The sequence below is a fragment of the Asterias rubens genome, chromosome 9 (genome assembly GCF_902459465.1).
Source record: "Asterias rubens chromosome 9, eAstRub1.3, whole genome shotgun sequence".
NCBI lineage: Eukaryota > Metazoa > Echinodermata > Asteroidea > Forcipulatida > Asteriidae > Asterias > Asterias rubens.
Genome location: NC_047070.1, coordinates 2,025,989 through 2,048,400, shown reverse-complemented (window position 1 = coordinate 2,048,400; position 22,412 = coordinate 2,025,989). Strand labels below are relative to the sequence as shown.

The window sequence follows — 22,412 nt, the reverse complement described above, 5'->3', positions numbered from 1 at the left end:
GCAGAAAATCGGCCAGGCCTACTACTTTACTTTTAGGATCATTATTAACTTCACTACCGCAGAGCAAGTTCTTAATTTGGTCTAAACATTTTGACTAGCTTGCTCTAGTCACCGTCAGGAGATTAATGGAGCTTACCAGTTATATTACTGTTTTGTCTGGTCTGACAGGTTCAGCCTGCTAGTCAAATGGAATATCCCAAACCTGTTATAAAATTTTATCAGTGATCACTAGGGGTTATTCCATTTTATCAAATTAAGGGGTGAAAAATTCACGAGCTACAAAAGCTTTGCTTTGCTTATGGGGACGCACATAAACTTTTACCATATGGGTTCTTTTGTTGCTCAAAGTGCATTGATTTTGTACACAATTTCTAAAATCGTATAAAACCAAAACAGAGGAGGGCTGCCTGAAATTCAGACTTTACTGACATTATTTACAGTTTAGTTTTCCCTTTTTATTACAATACTTAATTGTCACGGATTATTAACCACAGCTCATTCGACATTTATGTACTCAAAGAATACAAAAAAAGAAAAGAAAAAAACGGGAAAAAAAAAACCAGGTGATTAAAATTGATTACCCCCTTGAATGTAGAATGGATCAGTCCAACCTGTGGCTTGTCCATTGAATGCATGCCTTGTATGGAGTAACTTCAGAGACTGGTTCATGGTGCTGAAGCATGTCCGCTGATAAACCAAGCTTTTTTTTTTTCTTTATTTTTTTTAGTCTCTCTTCTTGTTATGTCCGTGTAGAATAGAGTCAATGTTATTTCCGGAGTTCTTTGAACCTACCGATAGTACAGTGTTAGGTTCACCTGAGGAGCCTGACTGGCAATTGACCAGCTAAACCATGGGAAAAGTACAACAAACGGTGAGGCTGGAATTAGATGATAGAACGCCCTGTAATGATGCTGTCAGTAAAAAGATGAAGGGATGGGATTATTAAAAATCAACATGTATTTGGTGTGATGTTTGCTTTCGTAACATCCAGCAATATCTACAAATAGAATTATGGGATGTTGTTTTTTTCTTTAAAGCTTGCTACAGTTGGTGTCTATCATAGGCATACAGCAGCTCATGGGGATTGTTTCACATTCATTTAATAAAACCGAGTTTGGTCACAAATCATGAAATTATTAATTTTAATAATGTGGCAGATTTGATCAAAATTCTTAATGTGAAGTTCCTCATACCCATTCAGAGTACCAAACAAAACTGAGTGTTTTTTATTTTGAAATTTTCTTTTGGCAATTACCCAGTTGTACTGGATTATTTAGAAATAATGAGACGGCAATCTACATAACACGTATATACGTGTTACACAGCTAATGAATTTTTCTGTATTTTTGGGTTGGAATGAATTTGATACATATTTTGGGCGTCAGTGACTAAAAATAATTTTTTTTTTTTTAAATATAATGGTACTAATTATACAGAAATAACCTGTGGAGCTGTGGTTAGTTCATTGACGTGTCAAATAGTGTTCTTTTTATGGGTTGGAAGGATTGGTGATTGACAGTGTGTATTTAATTAAAGTTATTAATTTTATTGAGTATTGAATGAATAATTGAATTGTTTTACTTTTAATCTAACAGCCTATCACTCGGCAATAAACAGTTGGCAGTAGTAGCAGCTATCATGAGAGCTTCCATTTCAAAGAATTCATCTTTCTGGAAAAGAAATTCATATTTTGTCATTTCATTTTGAGGAAAGGGAAATGCTCATTCATATAAATACTTAAAAAAATAAGGCCAGTCACTGTTGTAGAAATCAATCTCAATAAGAATTTTTTTAATATTGTTCTTCAGTAAAAAAAATTCACAGGTTAGTTTTTTTAGATGTTTCGTTCCAGAAAACTTGATTTTTTTAATTATTTATAAAACAAACAATATCCATCCCAGTTCAATTGATATCATTAAGAACTACGCGAGATCCAAAATGATGTGTGTTGGTTTTTTTTTTTTTTTTTCATAAAGTTAGGTGGCCAGGAATTTTAGAGTAAGATAGGGGGTTGCAGGGTACACCTTAGTGGTGTTGGAAACTCGATTTGACCCCCTTGTTGTTGAATTTTAGTGAGTGCTGCCTTTACAGACCGCAGTCTTTGGATGTATGGTTTACTCTTATATAAAAGCTTACGCTGCCTTTAAAATTCTATACCCATGTCAAACCTGCTATTCAGCTGTACAGTATAACATTAATTTCCAAAATTGACACTTCCTTTGTAAAAGCCCAGAGGGTTTCCTTGCAATAAGTAGACAACCTGTATCTCCCCTGGGCTAGTAATGCTATAGGCCGAACAAACAGTACACTGTGGTTGACTGGCCTGAGACACTGGACAAAGCAGACCATTCCATTCTCATACAAGGGTGTGTTTAAATAAATATTGTTGTGAAGAGGTGGGTGAGCTTTAGTGGAAAAACTTCCCTTTTTAATTCATTATTTCAACTTTCCTTTTTAATTCATTTAATTCATTTAATTCACTTGATTGTGGAAGGAACTCTGTGTTTATATTGTCTTTGAAGACTCTGTTTTATACGCATATATACAATGTTTGTCACTTATTTGTGTGTTTTTTTCCCCCATGAAATTCAAATACACACTAAACTTCACCTCTTTGTCAAATAGTCTGCACCGCTCTTTTAACCTACCATGATTGTAATCCATACAATAAAATGTTTTGTTAGCTCAGTCCATTACTCAAACAGGGGTGGATGGAAATGTCATTTCTGATAATAGACATCCATAGTAAAGAGTTTGTATTATTGGTGAGATGTTGATGTACAGTGACACCAATCTAACTACTAAATTATGAGTGGAAGTGATGGCTTGAAATCCAGCTTAATACCAAAGTTCACTGAGAACTAGGGTATGGGTTTCAGATTAGTTGGAGCCAGGGTGAATTATTTGCAGTTATTGTTTCATTGGAACGAACTTTAAAGTAGGAATTGAACCGAACATCATTAATATAATTTGATTGTTATTGTTTTTGAATTATTTTTTGTATGTTTCTGCTGGTATCCAGACCGATTATGCCTCACCAGTGGAACTAAGTAACTGTAGCTCGCAAGCCTGAGTAAACTTGAAAACAAGGGGGCTTGCTATGTAAGCCCTGTAAAACCAGGATTAACCCCTAGCAGCTCTGCCATAATAAGTGTTCTTGGTTCTTTTACCTGAAAATCACAAAGCAATGTTTTCAGGAGAGTCGCGTAAATCCATTGTAAAAAATATTCTAAAATAGTTTTGTCTCACTAAGATGAAAACATGTTTTGTGAAATTGTTTAATGCACTTCTCAAAAACAACAGCACCTCGGCAAGTAATATTTTAAAGGGAAGCTTTCTACCGTCATTTTCTTCAACCCATGTAATTTTTATGCACATCTGTTGACTTTGTTTTGTGTCACACAAATAGTACCCAAACATCTGTTTAGCAAAGAGGAATGGATAGTCATGGCTTATGGTGATGTTGGTGAACACTAAATATACTGGCGGCTTACAAACTCCATGTTTTAGGTAATGCATCCAGTCACCCTATTGCTTGGAATAAAAGGCAACAACCTTTTTCTAAGTGCCACCCTCCAGAGTCCAGACTCATTTCTAGTTAAAGGCCCTGGGGTGGATTTCACAAAGAATTAAGACTAGTCTTATCTCGAGTTTAACTCGTCCTAACTTAGTTTTAATATCTAGGGTCCCAAATCTTGGACACCTTTGGTTATTGTTGAACACAAGTTTTCTCACTTGGTGTATCCCAACATATGCATAAAATAACAAACCTGTGTAAATTTTGACTTAATTGGTCATTGAAGTTTCGAGAGAATAATGAAAGAAAAAATAACCTTGTTGAGCAAATTTGTGTGCTTTCTCGTATGCCTGAATAAAAGGCTTCAGGCCTAAAGTATTTTAATATATGAGTGAGAAATTACTTCTTTCCCAAAAACTATGTTCCTTAAGAGGGAGCCGTTTCTCACAATGTTTTATACTGTCAACAGCTCTCCATTGCTCGTTACCAAGTAGGTTTTATGTTAACAATTATTTTGAGTAAGTACCAATAGTGTCTAGTGCCTTTAAAGGCAGTGGACACCATAATGTCCAGTGCCTTTAAAGGCAGTGGACACTATTGGTAATTACTTTAAAAAAAGGCAATGGACACTATTGGTAACTACTCAAAATAATTGTTAGCGTAAGGTTTGTTACAGTTTTGTTATTTTATGCACATGTATTGTTGAGATACACCAAGTGAGAATACTGGTCTTTGACTATTACCAAAGGTATCCAGTGCCTTTAATGGATCTTTCCTTCAACTGAACCAGTACTTTATAAAAGGGCAGACGGCACCATCATTATCTAAAGACCTTTTCTCCATCTTCCTTTTTTATTCCGTAATTAAATGCATCCCCTGTCTATACACCCCGATGCTGAGGTGATTGTCGGCTTCGGGTTTTCTCGTCATCGTTAAAGGAACACGTTGCCTTGGATCGGTCGAGATGGTCTTTGAAAAGTGTTTGTAACGATTTGTTATAAAATGCATGGGTAGAAAGATGTTGTAAAAGTAGAATACAATGATCCACACAAACATGCCTCGAATTGCACGGTTTTCCTTATACCTCGTCGACTAACACAGTCGGCCATTTGAGGGAGTCAATAAATGGCCGACCTTGTTAGTTCGCACAGTTAAAGGAAAACCACGCAATTTCGAGACAAGTTTGTGTGGATCATTGTATTATACTTTTAAAACATCTTTCCAACCATCTGCATTTTATTAAAAAAACTGTTACAAACGCTTTTTATAGACCAACTCGTCCGATCGAATGCAACGTGTTCCTTTAATAATGTCTTAACTGAAATGGAGTCAACTTGTCTAGGTTGAGCTACGCATTCATTATACCATGTCATAATTCCATGCCATCAAACCAATGGCGCCATTATTAATAGTAATCATCTTATTTGTTTAATTGACAAGAAGTAGAAATATTAATTGTCATGATTAATTTTTTTTCTGTAGTCATTTATTAAATACTAATGGAATTGCGCACCATGTTGTCATGGATACAAATTTGCTAAAACAGAAAAGAACCAGTACTAATGGAATTGCGCACCATGTTGTCATGGATACAAGTCTGGCACACAAATTTGCTAAAACAGAAAAGAACCAGGTTACCAGCCAAAATTGTATTAAGTTTGCATTATTGTTAATAATAAAAAATAACCCGTTTTTTATATAGCGCTTTTCAAACCTGGAGGGAGTCCCAAAGCGCTTCACATTATTACCCCTGGTCACTGGGCCTCAAATCACTCCTTAAACCATCTCAGCTCCCTGGTGAGGAGTATGTAGCCTGTGCAACATTAATATGCGCTACTCGGCTAAATCAATCACAAGAACCATCTCTGCCCTCACAGGTACCTCACAAGTGTCTTGCTCAGGGACACAAGTGTCACGACCGGGATTCAAACCCACACTCTGCTGAACAGAAGCACCAGAGCTTGAGTTCGGTGCTCTTATCCGCTCGGCCAGCTCAACCCTATGTTGTTACTGGTGTCCCTCTCAATTTTTTGTGCAAAGAAATTAGTAAAGCAGTATTTTCTGCTAAAAACAGCTTCATGAAATTGAGTCCTGCTGGCAAACCAGTTTATTTTGTTGTTTTAAAAAATAATTGACGGAAATTTCAGTTAATCCAGATGTAGATGTTTTAAACAGTAGAAAGTGCACAACGAGACAAAAAACATCCTATATGTTGATGTTTTAAAACTATTTTTAAATAGTTTAGAAATGACAATCTTTATACAATTTAAGTTATGTCCAATTCTTTGAACATTTGTATTTTCCTGCTGATGTCAATTTACTTGTTGATTGATCATAATTTTGTGAATTGTCAGAGAGATAGCCAGAGGTTGATTGAAACTCAGTCTTTTAGTCTGTTCGTCTTTTTAGCCAATAAAGAAAACTCACAACCAAATATTTTGAGAAAATAGAATTAGCTGTTGCAAATCGCTTACAAACCAAAATGACCTACATGTATGGTGTCAATATAAAACATAGCAGAGTCTTGTCAATTAGCCTTTGAAAAAGACTCTTCTAGGGTCGAAACGTCAGGCCATTAACTATTTTGTGCAACAAACTATTCTAGATTAGTCCCCCATAGTCCTTGGCTCAGCTCAGATGTGATTTACTATATTTATTTTTACTATTTTTTTTTCTTTTCTATGGAGTCTTTTTGATGTAAGGTGATCTCCGCGTGGAGAAACAATGATAAATTTTTATGAGCGTGAACAACGTGCCAAACAGCTGAACCGGCCAATGGAGTCGCTAATTGCTTAATAAGACAAGGTCAAAGGGTCTCCCTCTCAAGAAGAAAAAAAAAAGAACGATGACCCTGAGCTGTGAACATCACCCAATCACTGACATTATGACAGTGACGGTGTTTAAAATCTCAGGGATTAACGTTTAGTATCCCCTAAAAGTGCAACAGATATGAAGCGAAACTACAACTCTACAGAACAACAGCCTGAAAAAAAGTGCAACCATCGGGTCAATTGAACTTTTCAGGGCTAGGCACCTGGTGTTGCACTTTCCTTGACAATCATTTGTGCTTTTATTAGTCACTAACAACAACAAAAGTACATGATCTTGTCTATTGTGAGATAAGTCTTTGTATCCACCTACATTCTGCACTCTAAAGGCTTCTGTGAACTGCTAGGGCGTGTCATTGTTTGTAATTACAGTGTTTCTTTTCCTTGGTCTGGTGGAGGGGGGGGGTAATAAATAGTCTGATGCATCAGGGATAGTATGAGGAACATCATGGGGAATTACTTGATGTTTTGTTGGGTTGTCATGTCGTCTGTTGAACATCTATGATTGATTGAGGATGAGGCATTGTTGTATAATGGTGAATTTATCTAGGAATGATCTAAAGCTGTCACCAAAACAGCGGCTACGGCTACAGCTAGATTTCCGTGTCATTTTGCGTTGGGGTATGTCCTTAGCAACACCCTTAGCAACAGCCATAGCCGTAGTTGTAGCAGTCGTTGGAGTCTGACCAATCACTGAGTTTAGTTGAATTAGATTAGTTTTGATTGGCCATGTGCCTAGGAAATAACACCTGGGCGATAAATACAAAATATGAGATAAATCTTCTCTTTTTCCCAAAACAGCTTAGATGTGAAACTGTTTTTTTTTTTCTTGTATTGTTCCAGTCTTGTAACAAATTCTCTCAAAGTTTTGAGCTACAATCTTGTGGACTTTCCCCCAAATTCAAGTTCTGTAGACAGCAAAACCACATTCAAGATTTAGTGTATACATGTATAGTGTAGGTTTCCCCTCTCAATTTCAGCAAAACTAAATTCAGTTTCAGTAACTCGCAAAAAATGTTACCCATATTTCCTGACATTATTAGAGCTAGTTTATTTAAGGTGCTAGTCTTTCAGTTTTGTTTTCATACACACATGATTTTGTACTTTTCATTCAGGTTCGTTTCAGTTTCATTTTGAGCCATTCAAGACTACATTTTTCAAAATTTTTCAGTTAAATTTCTTCTACTCTATTTATAATTGATGAAACTGAACAGTTGACCAGCCTCTTGCTGTTGGCTTTAGGCGGAATGGAACGATCTTTGCGACCCAATGAATTTGAATAATCTAAGTTGACCAGTGAACGCTGAACTGTTGAAATTAAATTATTCTGTTTGACTGTTGAGTGCTAATGCAATTGATCATTCATTGCCAAACAAAATCGAATGAGTGTTGAGCTTATTGAGTTGTTGTTCAAATTTGTCAAGAATACCTAGACACATCATGATAGGCAAACAGCCGTACTGGACATGCTGGGTGTTATTTTTTGCAAAAAAAGGCTACCAATTTCATGGCTCTGCTTGCAAGCTTTAGGTGTAACATAAACAGTGAGAGGGGATGTCATTTTGATTATGAATTCCCTAACAGGATATATTTAAAGACACTGAACACTATTGGTAATTGTCAAAGACCAGTCTTCTCACTCGGTGTATTGGTGTATCTCAACATATGCACACACACAAAAAAAACTAAAATTTTAACTCAATTGGTCGTCGAAGTTGCGAGATAATAATGCAAGAAAAAACACCCTTGCACACGAAGTTGTGTGCGTTCAGATGCTTGATTTCGGGACCTAATTCTAAAGTCTCGAAATCAAATTCCTGGAAAATGACTTCTTTCTCGAAAACTTGTTACTTCAGAGGGAGCTGTTTCTCACAATGTTCTATACTATCAACAGCTCTCCATTGCTCGTTACTAAGTAAGTTTTTATGCTAATAATAATTATTTTGAGTAATTACCAATAGTGTCCACTGCCTTTAAAATAATAATTTATCTCTTCCGTGATAATTCCTACATACAGACAGAAACCATATGAGATTGTTGAACAAAGGACTCTGTACTTTTTTTTTAAATAAAACTACGACAAAATAGTTAATACTTCAAGGTTAAATTATTCTACCCTGACAGAACATATAAGAGTTTCCATTGAGTCATTAACTTTAAATTCTAAACAAATAAAAAAGAAATTAAAAAAGTGACATCACATTTTCAATTTTATTTTACCTTGACTGCTTCATGCGTTAAATTGGTTCTCATCACTGAATAAAAGATATTGTAAATTCTGTCTACCAGGATATTTTTTTTATGCCAATCTCTTTTTATCGAACCCAGCAATTTGAAAAGAATGGGTTTTAATTGTGTTGTTTGTTAGTCATTCACTGGGGTAGCTTGAACAAACAGTTGTGTAGTGTAAATCTAGTTCTCTAATGTGTAATAACAGTAGGGTTAAGCTGCAACCAATGGACCGATCCATTAGGCTCCGCCCACGGCGCACGTGTGAGCAAAAAAAAACGTGAGCCTCTCCAATGCCATTCTGCACAACTCTGTCGCGCCCGTCAAGCATACACGAACGCATGTCGGACTTTATTTTGTCGGACTTTCGGTTGCGCGATGGGTTATGATTGGTCAAAATGCAATGGGGCGGTCAGCTTAATGGATTGGTCTTTTGGATTGAAGAGAAGAAGTTGTGACCACTTTTTTTTTTTTTTAACCCTTTTGTTTATTTTAGTAATAAATTCATCAGATCGTTACATTACTTGTTCACTAGTTGTTTTTGCAAATGGCAACACCCCCCCCCCCATGGAAAAAGAAGAAATTGGGATTAAACAACCTGAAAAAGTCTATTAAAGCCTACACCATATGAATAAGTAGGTCAGCCTCTGTACTAAAAAAATATGTTAAAAGTTTTTCCCCAAGGACCAAATGAAAGTGTCGTGGCCTTGTCGGGCCAAGAGCACCGAACTCAAGCTCCGCTGTATCTGATCAGCAGAGTGTGGGTTCGAATCCCGATCGTAACACTTGTGTCCTTAAGCGAGACACTTAACCAGTGTTTCATCCTTCGGACGGGACGTAAAGCTGTAGGTCCTGTGTATTGTTATAAAAACTATCAACGCATGTATAAAAGACCCCAGTACACACGTATTGCAAAGAGTGTGTCTTGCAGTGCCACTATCTTCAATCAGCTGCACTAGAAAGGAAGATAGAAAGAAATTAAAATTTCGCTAAGAGAAGTTGTTCGTCCCGGTGTGTATGGCAGTGCAACTATCTTCAATCACAAAGGCTGCATTAGAAATGAAGAAAAGGAAAAGATAATATCATGCCTGCTAGTTGTAAGATGTTTTATTTTACTGCAATCTCGGTGGTCTAGTTGGTAAGACACTTTTCTAGATGCAAAGGTCGTCGATTTGAATCCCACCCGAGTAATATGCCTATGATTTTTTTTACAGAACTCAGGAAAGTACTGAGTACACAGTTCCAACACATACATCAATTCATATGGATAGACCAAAACAAATATTCTTTATCCCGATTCAAATTAAACATCTATTAAATATTTTATTTTGTTTGCTAGATGCTGATGGTATACCTGCTATGCGGTTGGAGGAGATTGCGGAGAGGGCTTCAGACTTGGCTTACGGCAAACAAGATAAAGGACCCTACCAGAGCTTCAGGTTAGTACGGCAATCTCCTGGATTATCCATCTTAGGATGTGTCCATACCAGGGGCCAATTTCATAAAGCCTGTAAGCATACAAACTTGCTAAGCACAGACAAATATTGCTTAACAGAAACTGATTTTACCAGCCAAAAGTTTACATTGTTGCAACCGATGCCCCACTCAGTATTTTCTGCTTAACAGCTTTATGAAATTGGGCCCAGAGCTTTTATAGATCAGGGCTCAATTTTAATGGCTCTGCTTACTGTAAGCAAAGAATCGATGCTTACTTAAGCAGGGAATGCCGCACAACATAAAGCGTATTTCACAGGTTAGCAGGTAATTTTTGCTTGTGCGCGTGCATACTCCATGTGACTAGGCATTCTTAGCATACACAGCTCAGGAATTGTGCTAGAAACCTGCCTTGAGCCCACATCAATTCCCTATAAGCTAAGAGTAAGACACTTGGAGCAAGTTCGCTCAGCGCCCATTTTGTCAACCACCAGTCAATGTTCCATGGTTTACCTATGCATGAAATACATCCTGGGTACCAGGCAAAATCGTCCAATGGTCAACAATAGTCAACTATAGTCCCTTGATCGAACTTGCTCTAGGAGATGAGTGAGGGTTGTTCTACTACCCTCTACTGTTTTGAAAGTTAACAAATGAAAAGTGAATCCAATGTATTTGTTTGGTGTTCAGAGAGTCTTTGGTGAAATCGATGGTCATCATGAGTAAGATCAGCAAAGCTGTACAGGAAGGAGAATATGACTCCAATGTACCTCCAGATAAGGTAATCTAACAGTCATTCTGATTGGTTTAAAATTAAGAGGCTGATGTTTGATCCAATAAGTGATGGTGATATATCAGATGAGGTAATCTAACAGTGGTTCTGATTGGTTTGAAATCTTGAGGCTGATGTTTGATCCAATAAGTGATGGTGATATATCAGATGAGGTAATCTAACAGTGGTTCTGATTGGTGTAAAATCTTGAGGCTGATAAGTTTGATCCAATGAGTCATGATGAGATCAGATAAGGTAACCTAACAGCCATTTTGATTGGTTTAAATTCTTGAGGCTGATGTTTGATCCAATAAGTGATGGTGATATATCAGATAAGGTAATCTAACGGGGGTTCTGATTGGTTTGAAATCTTGAGGCTGATAAGTTTGATCCAATGAGTGATGATGCGACTAGCCTTCACAGTTGGTGTATCTCAACATCTGCATAAAATAACAAACCTGTGAAAATTTGAGCTCAATCGGTCACTGAACTTGCGAGATAATAATGAAAGAAAAAACACCCTTGTCACACAAAGTTGTGTGCATTTAGATGGTTGATTTCGAGACCTCAAGTTCTTAATCTGAGGTCTTGAAATAAAATTCGTGGAAAATTACGTCTTTCTCGAAAAACTATGGCACTTCAGAGGGAGCCGTTTCTAAAAATATTTTATACTACACCGTTACTCGTCACCAAGAAAGGTTTTAGGCTAATAATTACTTTGAGTAATTACCAATAGTGTCCACTGCCTTTATGAACTGCCTTCGCGGTAGTACAGTTAATTACGATCCTATTCCCAGCTAATTTTTATACCATCCGCCCGGGTACAGTTAATAAGCAGGGAAGTTCTTTTCAGAACTGAGAAGTCTCCCGAACACCTGAACAATCTACTCCGCGGTAGTAGAATAAAGAAAGACAGTTCTCTAAGAACAGACTCTACCTGGCAAGTACAGATTCACACATGGTGTTAGCAAAAACCAAATATATACTGATACCTCAACATGCCATGCCTCACATGTATTATCCTTACACTATTAAATTGAGATCAGAGTCGATGACCTGCGATGTGTCGGTTGTCCTGACACTGCGTTTATCGACCTTACTGTCTCAGTATGCCCTCTAGCCCCTGAACACTAAGATGTCAAATTAATAATTCACATGATAGTCGCGCTGAAAAATCAAAAGAGAACAAACAATTTCTTTGAAGCTAGCGCAGGTGTCGTCAGGGGTGGTCTTATTGAAGCATCTGTCAGGTTTCTCATGATCAAACGTCGTCCTCGATCTAGGGCAAATTTTAGGTGATAATTTAAAGGCACTGGACACTATTGGTAATTGTCAAAGACCAGTATTCTCACTTGGTGTATTCCAACGTATGCATAAAATAACAAATCAAATTTGCAATGCAAGAGAGTAATAAAGGAAGAAACAAAATTGTTGCATTACTTTGTGTGCTTTCAGATGCATAATAAAAGGCTTCAGCTGAAGTCTTTTATTATTTGAGTGAGAAGTTACCTCTTTTTCAAAAACTAGGTTACTTCAGAGAGAGTCATTTCTCCAATGTTTTATACCCCTCAACAGCTCTCCATTGTTTGTTACCAAGTAAGTATTCTAACAATTATTTTGAGTAATTACCAATATAGCGTCCAGTGCCTTTAAGTAGATATTATAGCCAGATTGGGTCAAGGTCACCCAGTCTCTTTCGTGATTATTTGTATTACCAAGGCCAAGGAGAATATAAAGGTGATAATTGGATTCGCAGGGAAGGGATATGATGTTTATGATCAGATAAATTAACTGTCAATCTGTTTTTCTAAATGGTGATCACAGGTGCAACCTCCAATAGCTAGACGAGCCGCTAAGGTCAAGTCGGAGATCTGTGATTCGGAAGGTCTTGGCCACAAGTTGGAACTAAAGGAGAGTGAGTTGAAGGAGCTGAAGAGACAGCTGAAATTAAAGGTTTGTCTGTCGTGATAATCATAATACTTATACAGAATACTAGTTTGGTTTGACACTATTCCTGGACCCAATTTTCATAGAGCTGCTTAAGCTCAACAAGTAGCTTTGCACAACTACTGATGCTTACCAGAATAAGATTACCAACCAAACTACCCTATACCTTTTGTACAATTTGTGACTGGTATCCTGCATATTTCTGCTTAGCAGACAATTGTTAAACAATATTGTCTGCTTTTAAAATAGGCCTATGAAATCTCCACTCTAAAGCAGATATCTGTTTTTTTATTGATCAGGACGATTTGTTTTTCCCGGGTTTTTTTTTTTTTTTTTGTGTTTTTTCTCGTTTTGTAATGGCATGCCTTATATAAATTTGGTAACAATAATGTCCAACTACAATAATAATGTGAGACACACCTAGTTACTGGATTCATGGGGTGCTCCAATTCGACAAGCGTAAAATGCGTGACGCCCGCTTATTTGACATCACACGATCATTCTTACATCATGTAGTGTTTCAGCTATTTTTTTAAGGGTCCACTCACAGGCCTGTTATTAGCAGCTCTATGAAATTGGGCCCTGGTTAGACACTGGTCACCATTACACCGCCACTGACTCTGTCATGTTTGGAAGAGTATTTTGAATAATACAGACCATTTATGAGCCACTCTACAAAGAAAACAACACCTCACCAATCAACACCAGAATTAAATACAAAGAAATAAAGAAAATGCATTAAAACAAAGAGATCATAAGCTGGGAATAGGTGTGTTTTGAGTTGGCACTTGAAGTTGGCAGTAGATGCAGCTTAAGTTGTGAGTAAGAAGCCTTTCTGATAAGCCGAGACAAAATACAAAAACAATAAGCAAAGACGACAAAACAAAACTAGAAAACAGATGGGGAGAATTCCAAAATGTGCCAGTAATGAGCTAGTTATACAAATAATGCCCAAGAAATAACAACAACATTAGGACCAGCTAGAAGCATATACAAAAAAGAGCTGAAGACGATCAGTTGAACACTTTAAAACAGAAGGTGTTAAATGAGAAACTGTTTCTTTTAGATAGCTCCAATTTTGCTTTGCAAACGTTGCTCAATAGTTTGTTTCATTATTTGTTCTTATATTTTTGTTTTCGTGCAGCAAGAGGAAGTCAGCGCCAATGCAGTACGTCTTGGACTCGTTGAGAAGAAATTAGAAAATGCTAGCCGAGACGGAGAAGATAAAGTCAGAAAAGTTGAGCGTGAATTATCGGCACAGCAGGAGGTACTCAAGAAGAAAGAAAAGTAAGCATTGTATACTGGTTTTTTTGTGGTTTTTTTTCACATTTGAAATTGTTCGGTTTTTTTTTCAATGATTTGGGTACTTTTTGTACGACTCAAAACACAATGTCCACAGATTTAAATTATACATACGGTTTGAAGATAATGATGGTAGAAAGCTTCGTGGATAAGGAATATTATTTTTGGTTTACCCATACACACCGATGTGTGATAGCACTGTATACTCAGTACTTTCCCAAGCTTTCCCAAGTACAGGCATATTACTCAGGTGGGATTTGAACCCACGACCTTTGCAATTCTAGAGCAGTGTCATACCAACTAGACCACTGAGATTGCCCGGTAGCTAGAGGCAGTTCAAATCCTATATTTTAGCAGTGGGTACATCATCATCATCATCATTCTCTGAATCCATCATGGTGGACGTAGAGCCGCCCAACCGATGCGTTCTAATGCGGATTGCCACAGCTGCCATGCCCGGGAATCGTAGTCTGCTTCCAGCTGACACACCCAAGTGTTACACGGTTGGCCTCTTGAGCTCCACCCTGAATGGCGATGCTCAACTTAAGGGCAACATGGGCGGGTACCACAACGATTTAATAATGGAAATTTGCATTTGGGATAAAGAATGATAACTATTGTTTTACCCCAAGTTTGATACAGCTTTCATCCGATGATTTTACAGGGAGTTTGACGATACTTTGGATCACATGCAGTCGGACATTGACGTCTTGGAAAGAGAGAAGCTGGAACTGAAACAGCGCCTGACTCAAGTCTCTAAGAAAGCGTTGTTTGAGAGTTTGACAAGTAAGACAGCTCCCTCTGGAATTGCAGCAGTAGTAGCGGGAGGTGCTAGCGGTAATCAAGGTATGGAAATATCAAGTTTGTTTTACTCTCTAACTAAAGTCTGAAACATCGCCAGACTCTTGTCTCTAAGAAAGCGCTGTTTGACAAGTAAGACAGCGCCCTCTGGAATCGCAGCAGTAGTAGGGGGAGGCGCTAGCGGTAATCAAGGTATGGAACATCAAGTTTGTTTTACTCTCTAACTTAAGTTATTGACTAAACCAGAAGCCAGGAAAGCCTACCATGGCAACAGAGATACATTGATACTCCATACTTTTTTGGATCTTGAAGCTGGACTCTATAGCCCTTTTCACACTAATCTATTCCTGGAGAAAAAAAGGGAATTAACGACCTCTCCTTTCACACTTGGATTGCTCTACCCCTGATCTAGCCCAGGGGAATAGCCATACCCCGGGAATAGCCACCCCTGCTCTGGAGTAGGGGTAAGCAGTTAAACCCTGGGGAATTGAACCCTCGCACGTACTCATTTATATCCCTGGGTGAAGAGAAGCAATTATAGTAACAGATCTTGCTCAGGGGCACAAGTGTCACGATCGGAGCCTGAACCCACACTCTTAGACTTAACCACCAGGGGCCAATTTCATAGAGCTGCTTAAGCAAAAAATTTGGTTAAGCACGAAAATAGCTCGCTTATTTTACACATGCTACTGGCCAAAATTTCATGCCATAAACATTGCTTGTGACTGGTATTGAGCTATTGTTTACTTACAGCATAACAATTGAGTGGAGTTTTGGCCGGTTATCTGATTTTACTAAGCATTGATTATTTTGCTTAAGCAGAATTTTGTGCTTAAGCAGGTCTATGAAACTGGGCCCAGAGCTTGAATTTGATGCTCTTAACCACTCGGCAACGACACCCTGTAGTTGTTTGTAATCTTTGCTTTTCTTTTTTTTAAATCTTTCAGGTGGTACATCACCAACTAGTCCCACTGGTGGAGGTGCACCTCTTGGCAGCCATGTCGTTATTAAAGACTCGCCACTACTTGTGCAACAGGTAGGCACCAATAGCTGTTTCGGTTGAAATGGCCAGTGTTTAATCACTGGCCAAAAACCAAAAACATTTATTGTTTACGACCGCCAAAAACGCACCCCAGGGAGGTTCAGGGGAATGCTGGAAACATTATTCCAATCTTAAAGTGTTTGGACTTTTTGTACTTTAAAAAACACAAAGCCACAGATTTATATTAAACTTACACAGTTTGAAGATAATGATGGTAGAAAGCTTCCCTTAAATATTACCTGCTGAGGTGCTGTAGATTTTGAGAAATTAGTAAAACAATTTAACAAAAATAATTTCCATCTCAGTGAGACAACAAATATTATAGCGTGTATAACAGTCTTACGTGACTCTCCTGAAAACATTGCTCTGTGATTTCCACTTTTTCTCCTCCAAAACTTGTTGACTAAAGCCTGGTTCATACTTCCTGCGAATGCGAATGCGGAGTGAATTTGACGTGAATTTGACGTCACAACCCTCCATTTGCAGCGATATTCGCAAGTGAGTTGAGCAAAGTTGAACTGCTGCGAATTACTCGTTGCGAATTTGTGACGTCAACATTCGTATCGCATTCGCATTCTCAGGAAGTACGAACCGGGCTTAATGAAGCACAAACTTCTACATGTAAATCATTACATACATCTTCATTCACAGTGAGTAGGGCTTCATGTTATGGCCAAAAACTTGATCTACTGTAAATTAGAAGAATGGAAATAGACATGGTGTGATAATGTACTTGACTTTCCTCTTAGATTGATTCATTGAGGCAAGCCCTAGGAAAGGTCAAGGGAGAGAATACAAGACTGAAATCTGCTGAAATGAAGGTAGGAATTACAAACTAATCTCACTCATAGTAGTTAATTATATTCGGATCAATCTGTCATCACAATGTCATAAGCTGTTCTTATCTGCTTTATTTTTGTCCTACCATGCTGGCTCCATTTTCCTCTACCCTGTTACTAAGTTTCAATAATCTAATTTATTGTTCAATTAGTTACCTGCAGTCATCGACATGCATCATTACCCTGAGTCAGTATGAAAACAATGTTGTTGTAATATATAGCTGTGAATTTATGGTTAAATGCTGTGCAGGGCCTCACTTCATAGAGCTACTTAATGACCCTGGACATTATTGTATACTTTATTATATAGTTGCGAGATAACTATGAAAGAAAAAACACCCTTGTCACACGAAGCTGTTGCTTTCAGGTGCTTGATTTCGAGACCTCAAATTCTAAGTCTGAGGTCTCGAAATCAAATTCATGAAAAATTACTTCTTTCTCGAAAACTTCGTCACTTCAGAGGGAGCCGTTTCTCACAATGTTTTATACTATCAACCTCTCCCCATTACTTGTTACCAAGTAAGGTTTTATGCAAACAATTTTTTTGAGTAATTACCAATAGTGTCCACTGACTTTAAGCAGAAAATATTGGTTTAGCTAAGCAAAAATGAGCAGGATACCAGTCACTTGGGTCACATAAAATTTGGATACTGGTCTATGCGGATTGTTACCAATATTGGCCACATATTAAACATGGGGGGTCCTTGCAAATAACACATTGGAGAATCTTGTTTTTGTTTTATGCTAACAGAAAGTGATGGACACCCTGAAACCTTTGAATGTACCAAAGAAACCAACAGGTCTTGCCAGTCCAACAGGCTTTATTGCCCTTGTACCAACTGCTGAAACTGGGACAACAGAAGGCGCTGTTACACCAGCCGCTACTATGGAGCCTCAGAAAGACGTCGTTGTGCTCGCTCGGAGAACTCGCAAGTTACTTCATGTGAGTTACATCTGAATTGCAATCACTAACAAGATTAATAAAGCCAAATAAAATTTTTAAAATTTTAGAGGCTGCCCCCTTTTCTGTTCTTTTTCTTTAAAATGGATAAAAAAAAGGATCGGTTAAATGATCTCAGATGAGAAAAAATTAATGTCGATAAAAAGCCCAGTCTTTAAAAATGTGTCGAGCAGTCATTTTGAAAGAAAACCAAATTTTAAAAGGCCCTTCCTCCTCCTTACTTTTTTTTAAAAAAAGCAAGACACTGTAATTAACATGCGTTTTTTTTTTTTTTTTACTTGGCCTAACAATGCTTAATCAGGAATCAGCAATTGTGAATAGCGCCCTCAAGGATGTTGATGGAAATGACTGAACTTCATTTTAATTTGATGTACAGTAGAGGGCGCTGTTCAAAGAAAGAGGTGCACAGGGTGCAATTTTTCTTTCAACTGTCGTAGTGCTTTTCAATGTGCACTTTTTTTTTCTAAATCGAATAAAAAAAGAAATCCTTTAAAAAAATCAAGGAAATTTGTTGAGGATGGCAACTCTAAACAACAGAAAAAAAATTCCTACAGGTTTGCAATGCGTCATTTACAGATATCATTTAAAAAGAATAGCAGACAAAAACTATGTATGAACATAAATATACCTAAAGCAACACAGTTCTCTAAGAACAAACTCTACCTGGCAAGTAGATACACACATGGTGTTACCGCAAACCAAATACACATTGATACCTCACCATGCAATGCCTCAAATCCTATATAAATATACATGTACCTTGTTAGTTTAATCACAACAATGGATACACCATACTTAATAATCGACAAATTACTTGTAATCCATTGCAGGAGTTGCATCTACTAAGTGCAAATCCAAGAGTAATAGACATCACTCAGCGTAAACCGGGCGTGGTCCCAGCCATTACTAAAGCCACACCCATTCATCAGCTCGTCGATAAGATGGCTAAGGTTCACCAATTCAACGCCAGTATCACTCAGGTAAGATTTGTATCCGGACGTGACCTTGAGTTTGACCTCTTTATGTGAATGGAAGAAGGTCAGACTTTTTAGCGGTTTGTGGCCGTTTGTTTTTGGTACAAGTTGCTTGTTCTCCCGATGTGGTCTCTAGTTAAAGTCAGTGGACAATATTGGTAATTACCCAAAATAATTATTAGCATAAAACCTTATTTGGTTATGAGTAATGGGGAGAGGTTGGTAGTATAAAACATTGTGAGAAACGGCTCCATCAGAAGTGACGTAGTTTTCGAGAAAGTTATTTTCCACAAATTTGCTTTCCAGACCTCAGATTTAGAATTTGAGGCCCGAAATCAAGCATCTGAAAGCACACAACTTTGTGTGACAAGGGTGTTTTTTTTCTTTCATTATTATCTCGCAACTTTGATGGCCAATTGAGCTCAAATTTTCACAGGTTTGTTATTTTATGTATATGTTGAGATACACCAAGTGAGAAGACTGGTCTTTGACAATTACCAATAGTGTCCGCTGTCTTTAAAGAGCAATCTGAAGGTGATGTTGCCATATCTTGTTTCTATGTTTTATCTATTTGCCAAAGTCTATTTCCTTTAATGCTCTGTTATGTTTAAACTTGTTGTTGTTGTTGTTGTGATTTGCTAATGCATTTTTTATTGAATTCATGTAAATTTAGACACAATTAAATCTTCTGATTGTCTGTTCTGTATTGTGCAATAATTTATTTTCTTATGCATTTTAAATTGAATTAATGTAAAGTTTGATGCAATTGATTGTTCTGACTTTTGATGTATTTTTTTGTATTTTGAAATAATATATAAACCATTTATACATGTACCATTTATCTATTTATCCATTTCTCTCCATATATCCATCCATTTTTTACCATTTTATCTAATCATCCATTTAAACCATTTATCTGTACATTTATGGTCATACTTGGGGTTCAAACCCTGGACACACTGGTCATGGTGTTGAAACCAGTTTCTCCTGATTAGTTTTTTAAGACCTACTCTAACTGTAGACATTTAGTGTGGAATGTGAAGATTGAACAAACTTAAAGGAACACGTTGCCTTAGATCGGACGAGTTGGTCTATAAAAAAGCGTTTGAAACCGTTTGTTGTGAAGTGTATATGGTTGGAAAGATGTTTTAAAAGTAGAATATAATGAACCACACAAGTATCACTCAAAATTGCACGGTTTTCATTTTATGTCGCGAATTGACATGGTCCGCCATTTATGGGAGTCAACTTATTGACTCCCATAAATGGTCGACCGTGTTAGTCGACAAGGTAAAACAAGTACTTCTACAACATCTTTCTACCCATATGCATTTTATAACAAACGGTTACCAACGCTTTTCAAAGACCAACTCGACCGGTTGGTCCAAGTTAATCCAAGTCTTCCAGGGTTCTGCCAGGGCCCAATTTCATAAAGCCTGTAAACACAAATATTTGCTTAGCATAAAATTTCTTCCTTGATAAAAACAAGATTACCAGCCAAATTTTCATTTGTTGCATATTGCTTGATACTTGTATGCAAATGTTATTTGCTAAATCCTGAAAATCACATGGAAGTTTTGTTGGTAATCCTGTTTTCATCAAGGAAGAAATTTCATGCTAAGCCAATTTTTGTGCTTTGAAATAGTGCCAAGGATTTAATTAGTGGCGCAAAAAAATACCACAAAACCAGAGCAGTACTTTCCTGGCTTTTGGAACCATTTTGTAGGCCTACTGGTAAATGTTCAATTTTACGTTTTGTTGAAAATCTTTGTTGAAAGGAAATTGCAAAAGTTTATCTGACAATTTTGAAAATATGTGGTTTTCGGAAATGGAGAAAATTCTTCCAGTGGTGGTTGGGGAATTCTGAGTGCTGGGCGCGGTTTCCGGCACCAACTACACTGTGGGTAGAACTGTTATTATTCAAACATTTGTGCAGCACACAGCTATGAATCCTTTAAGTCATTGGTTAAAACTAATTTCTTTCGTTCTTATTATGGTAATCTTTTATTACTATAACTTTTTACTTTTTACTGTGTGCTGAGATAATTGTATGTGGTGCACATAAAACAATAAATGATTAGATTATGATCAGATTTTAATAAGTTAGTCATGATATGATCATCATTCATTGATGTTTTTTAGAGATATCAGTTTTCACTTTAGACGTTTCTACTTTGATTAAATTACAATAATAACTAGTTCTTATAATAGCGCATTTTACTATAACCGTATCAATATGCTTTACATAAACTGTTAAAAATTGAGGCCATTAACTATTTTTTGTATTTGTACCATAGTATGGCCTTTTAGTTGGCAGTTTGCAACAGCTTATTCGGTTTTACTTTTACAACAATTTTGATTTGAAATCCTAGCTCCAGACTGAGGTACAGAGCGTAGTGTCCAGCCAACGTCCTGGTGCCAAGGCTAAGAGTGACTTCTCTGTCTTTCCATCAACGGACTTCTCCAAGGTAGGTCAGATTCTAAGACACGCTTAAAAGGGTTTGGGTTCTATTCGTAGGACTCAAAACACAATGTCCACAGATTGACATTAAGCGTACACCATTTGAAGATAATGATAGTAACAAGCTGTCCTTAAAATGTTACTTGCTGATGTATAATTCTACCTCCATGCTGAGGTTCTGTGGTTAGTTTTTGAGAAACTCGTAAAACAATGTCACACATATAATTTGATGCCAAACATTATTCTAGCATGTACTGCGTGTTGACCAGTGCTGGTATTTACGCGACTCTCCTAAAAGCATCATTCTGTGATTTTCACTTTTGAACTTATGTATTCTCTGTCCTTCATACGAAATTTCTTTGTAAAGAATAAGCCACTCAAGAATGAATGAATGAAGTGTCGTGGCCGAGCGGTTAAGAGCACCGAATTTCAACTCTGGTGTTTCTGATCAGCAGAGTGTGGGTTGGAATCCCCAGCCGTGACACTTGTGTCCGTAAGCAAGACACTTAACCACTGCTTTGTCCTTCGGATGGGACAAAAAGCTGTTGGTCCCATGTATTATGTAGCGCATGTAAAAGAACCCAGTTCACTTATCGAAAAGAGAAGGGGTTCACCCCGGTGTTCCTGGTCTGATTTGTAGCAAATTGCACCACAGCACCTTGTAGTCCCACATCTTACAGGAAATACTGTATGTAACAGCGCAAGGAGCGTCACTGAGTAACAGACATGTGCACTGTATAAAAAGCCACAATTGTTGTTATTATTATTATTATTATTGTTATGAATGAATGAATTAATCTGAACTATTTCCTTTCCATAGGCTCAGAGTGAGAAAACAGAATTCGCCTCTATTGGTACTCTGTCCATTCCTATCATTGGTGACCAGAAGCCTTGTAGCTACGCAGTCAGTCTACGTCATGATCAGCTTCAGAAAGTTCACACTCAGCTAATAGCCTGATACGACGGTGAATCCCTCGTCGGTGAATCCCTCAGAATCATCGGTAGCTGTGGCAAGTAGTGCTTTCTTAATCATTAAAGGGTCTATGTAACTTTTGTAGGACAAAAAACACAATGTCCACAGATTTACACTAAACTTACACAGTGTGAAGATAATGATAGTAGAAAGCTTCCCTGAAAATACTACGTGCTGGGGTGCTGTAGTTTTGGGGTAATGAGTAAAGCAATGTCATGAAAATAATTTTCGTCTCATGAGACGAAAATTATTTTAATCATTTACAAACGTTTTTTCATGACATTGTTTTACTCATTTCTCAAAAACTACAGCACCTCAGTAAGTAAGATTTG

At 37.4% G+C, this 22,412-nt stretch overlaps 1 protein-coding gene across 4 annotated transcripts in view; it reads left to right on the top strand.

Annotated features, from left to right (window-relative positions):
• The window catches only part of LOC117294581 (dynactin subunit 1-like), a 76,225-nt gene extending 54,017 nt beyond the window's left edge, over nt 1–22,208 (top strand). For all 4 annotated transcript variants that reach the window (XM_033777053.1, XM_033777052.1, XM_033777050.1 and 1 more), the window contains 11 exons: nt 9,914–10,013; nt 10,699–10,789; nt 12,605–12,733; nt 13,872–14,014; nt 14,694–14,875; nt 15,778–15,866; nt 16,622–16,693; nt 17,463–17,654; nt 18,503–18,652; nt 21,019–21,114; nt 21,928–22,208. In XM_033777053.1, the coding sequence (XP_033632944.1) occupies nt 9,914–10,013; nt 10,699–10,789; nt 12,605–12,733; nt 13,872–14,014; nt 14,694–14,875; nt 15,778–15,866; nt 16,622–16,693; nt 17,463–17,654; nt 18,503–18,652; nt 21,019–21,114; nt 21,928–22,065 (1,382 nt within the window). In that variant the 3' untranslated portion in view covers nt 22,066–22,208. The remainder of the gene's footprint in view (nt 1–9,913; nt 10,014–10,698; nt 10,790–12,604; nt 12,734–13,871; nt 14,015–14,693; nt 14,876–15,777; nt 15,867–16,621; nt 16,694–17,462; nt 17,655–18,502; nt 18,653–21,018; nt 21,115–21,927) is intronic.
• The last annotated feature ends 204 nt before the right edge of the window (nt 22,209–22,412 follow it).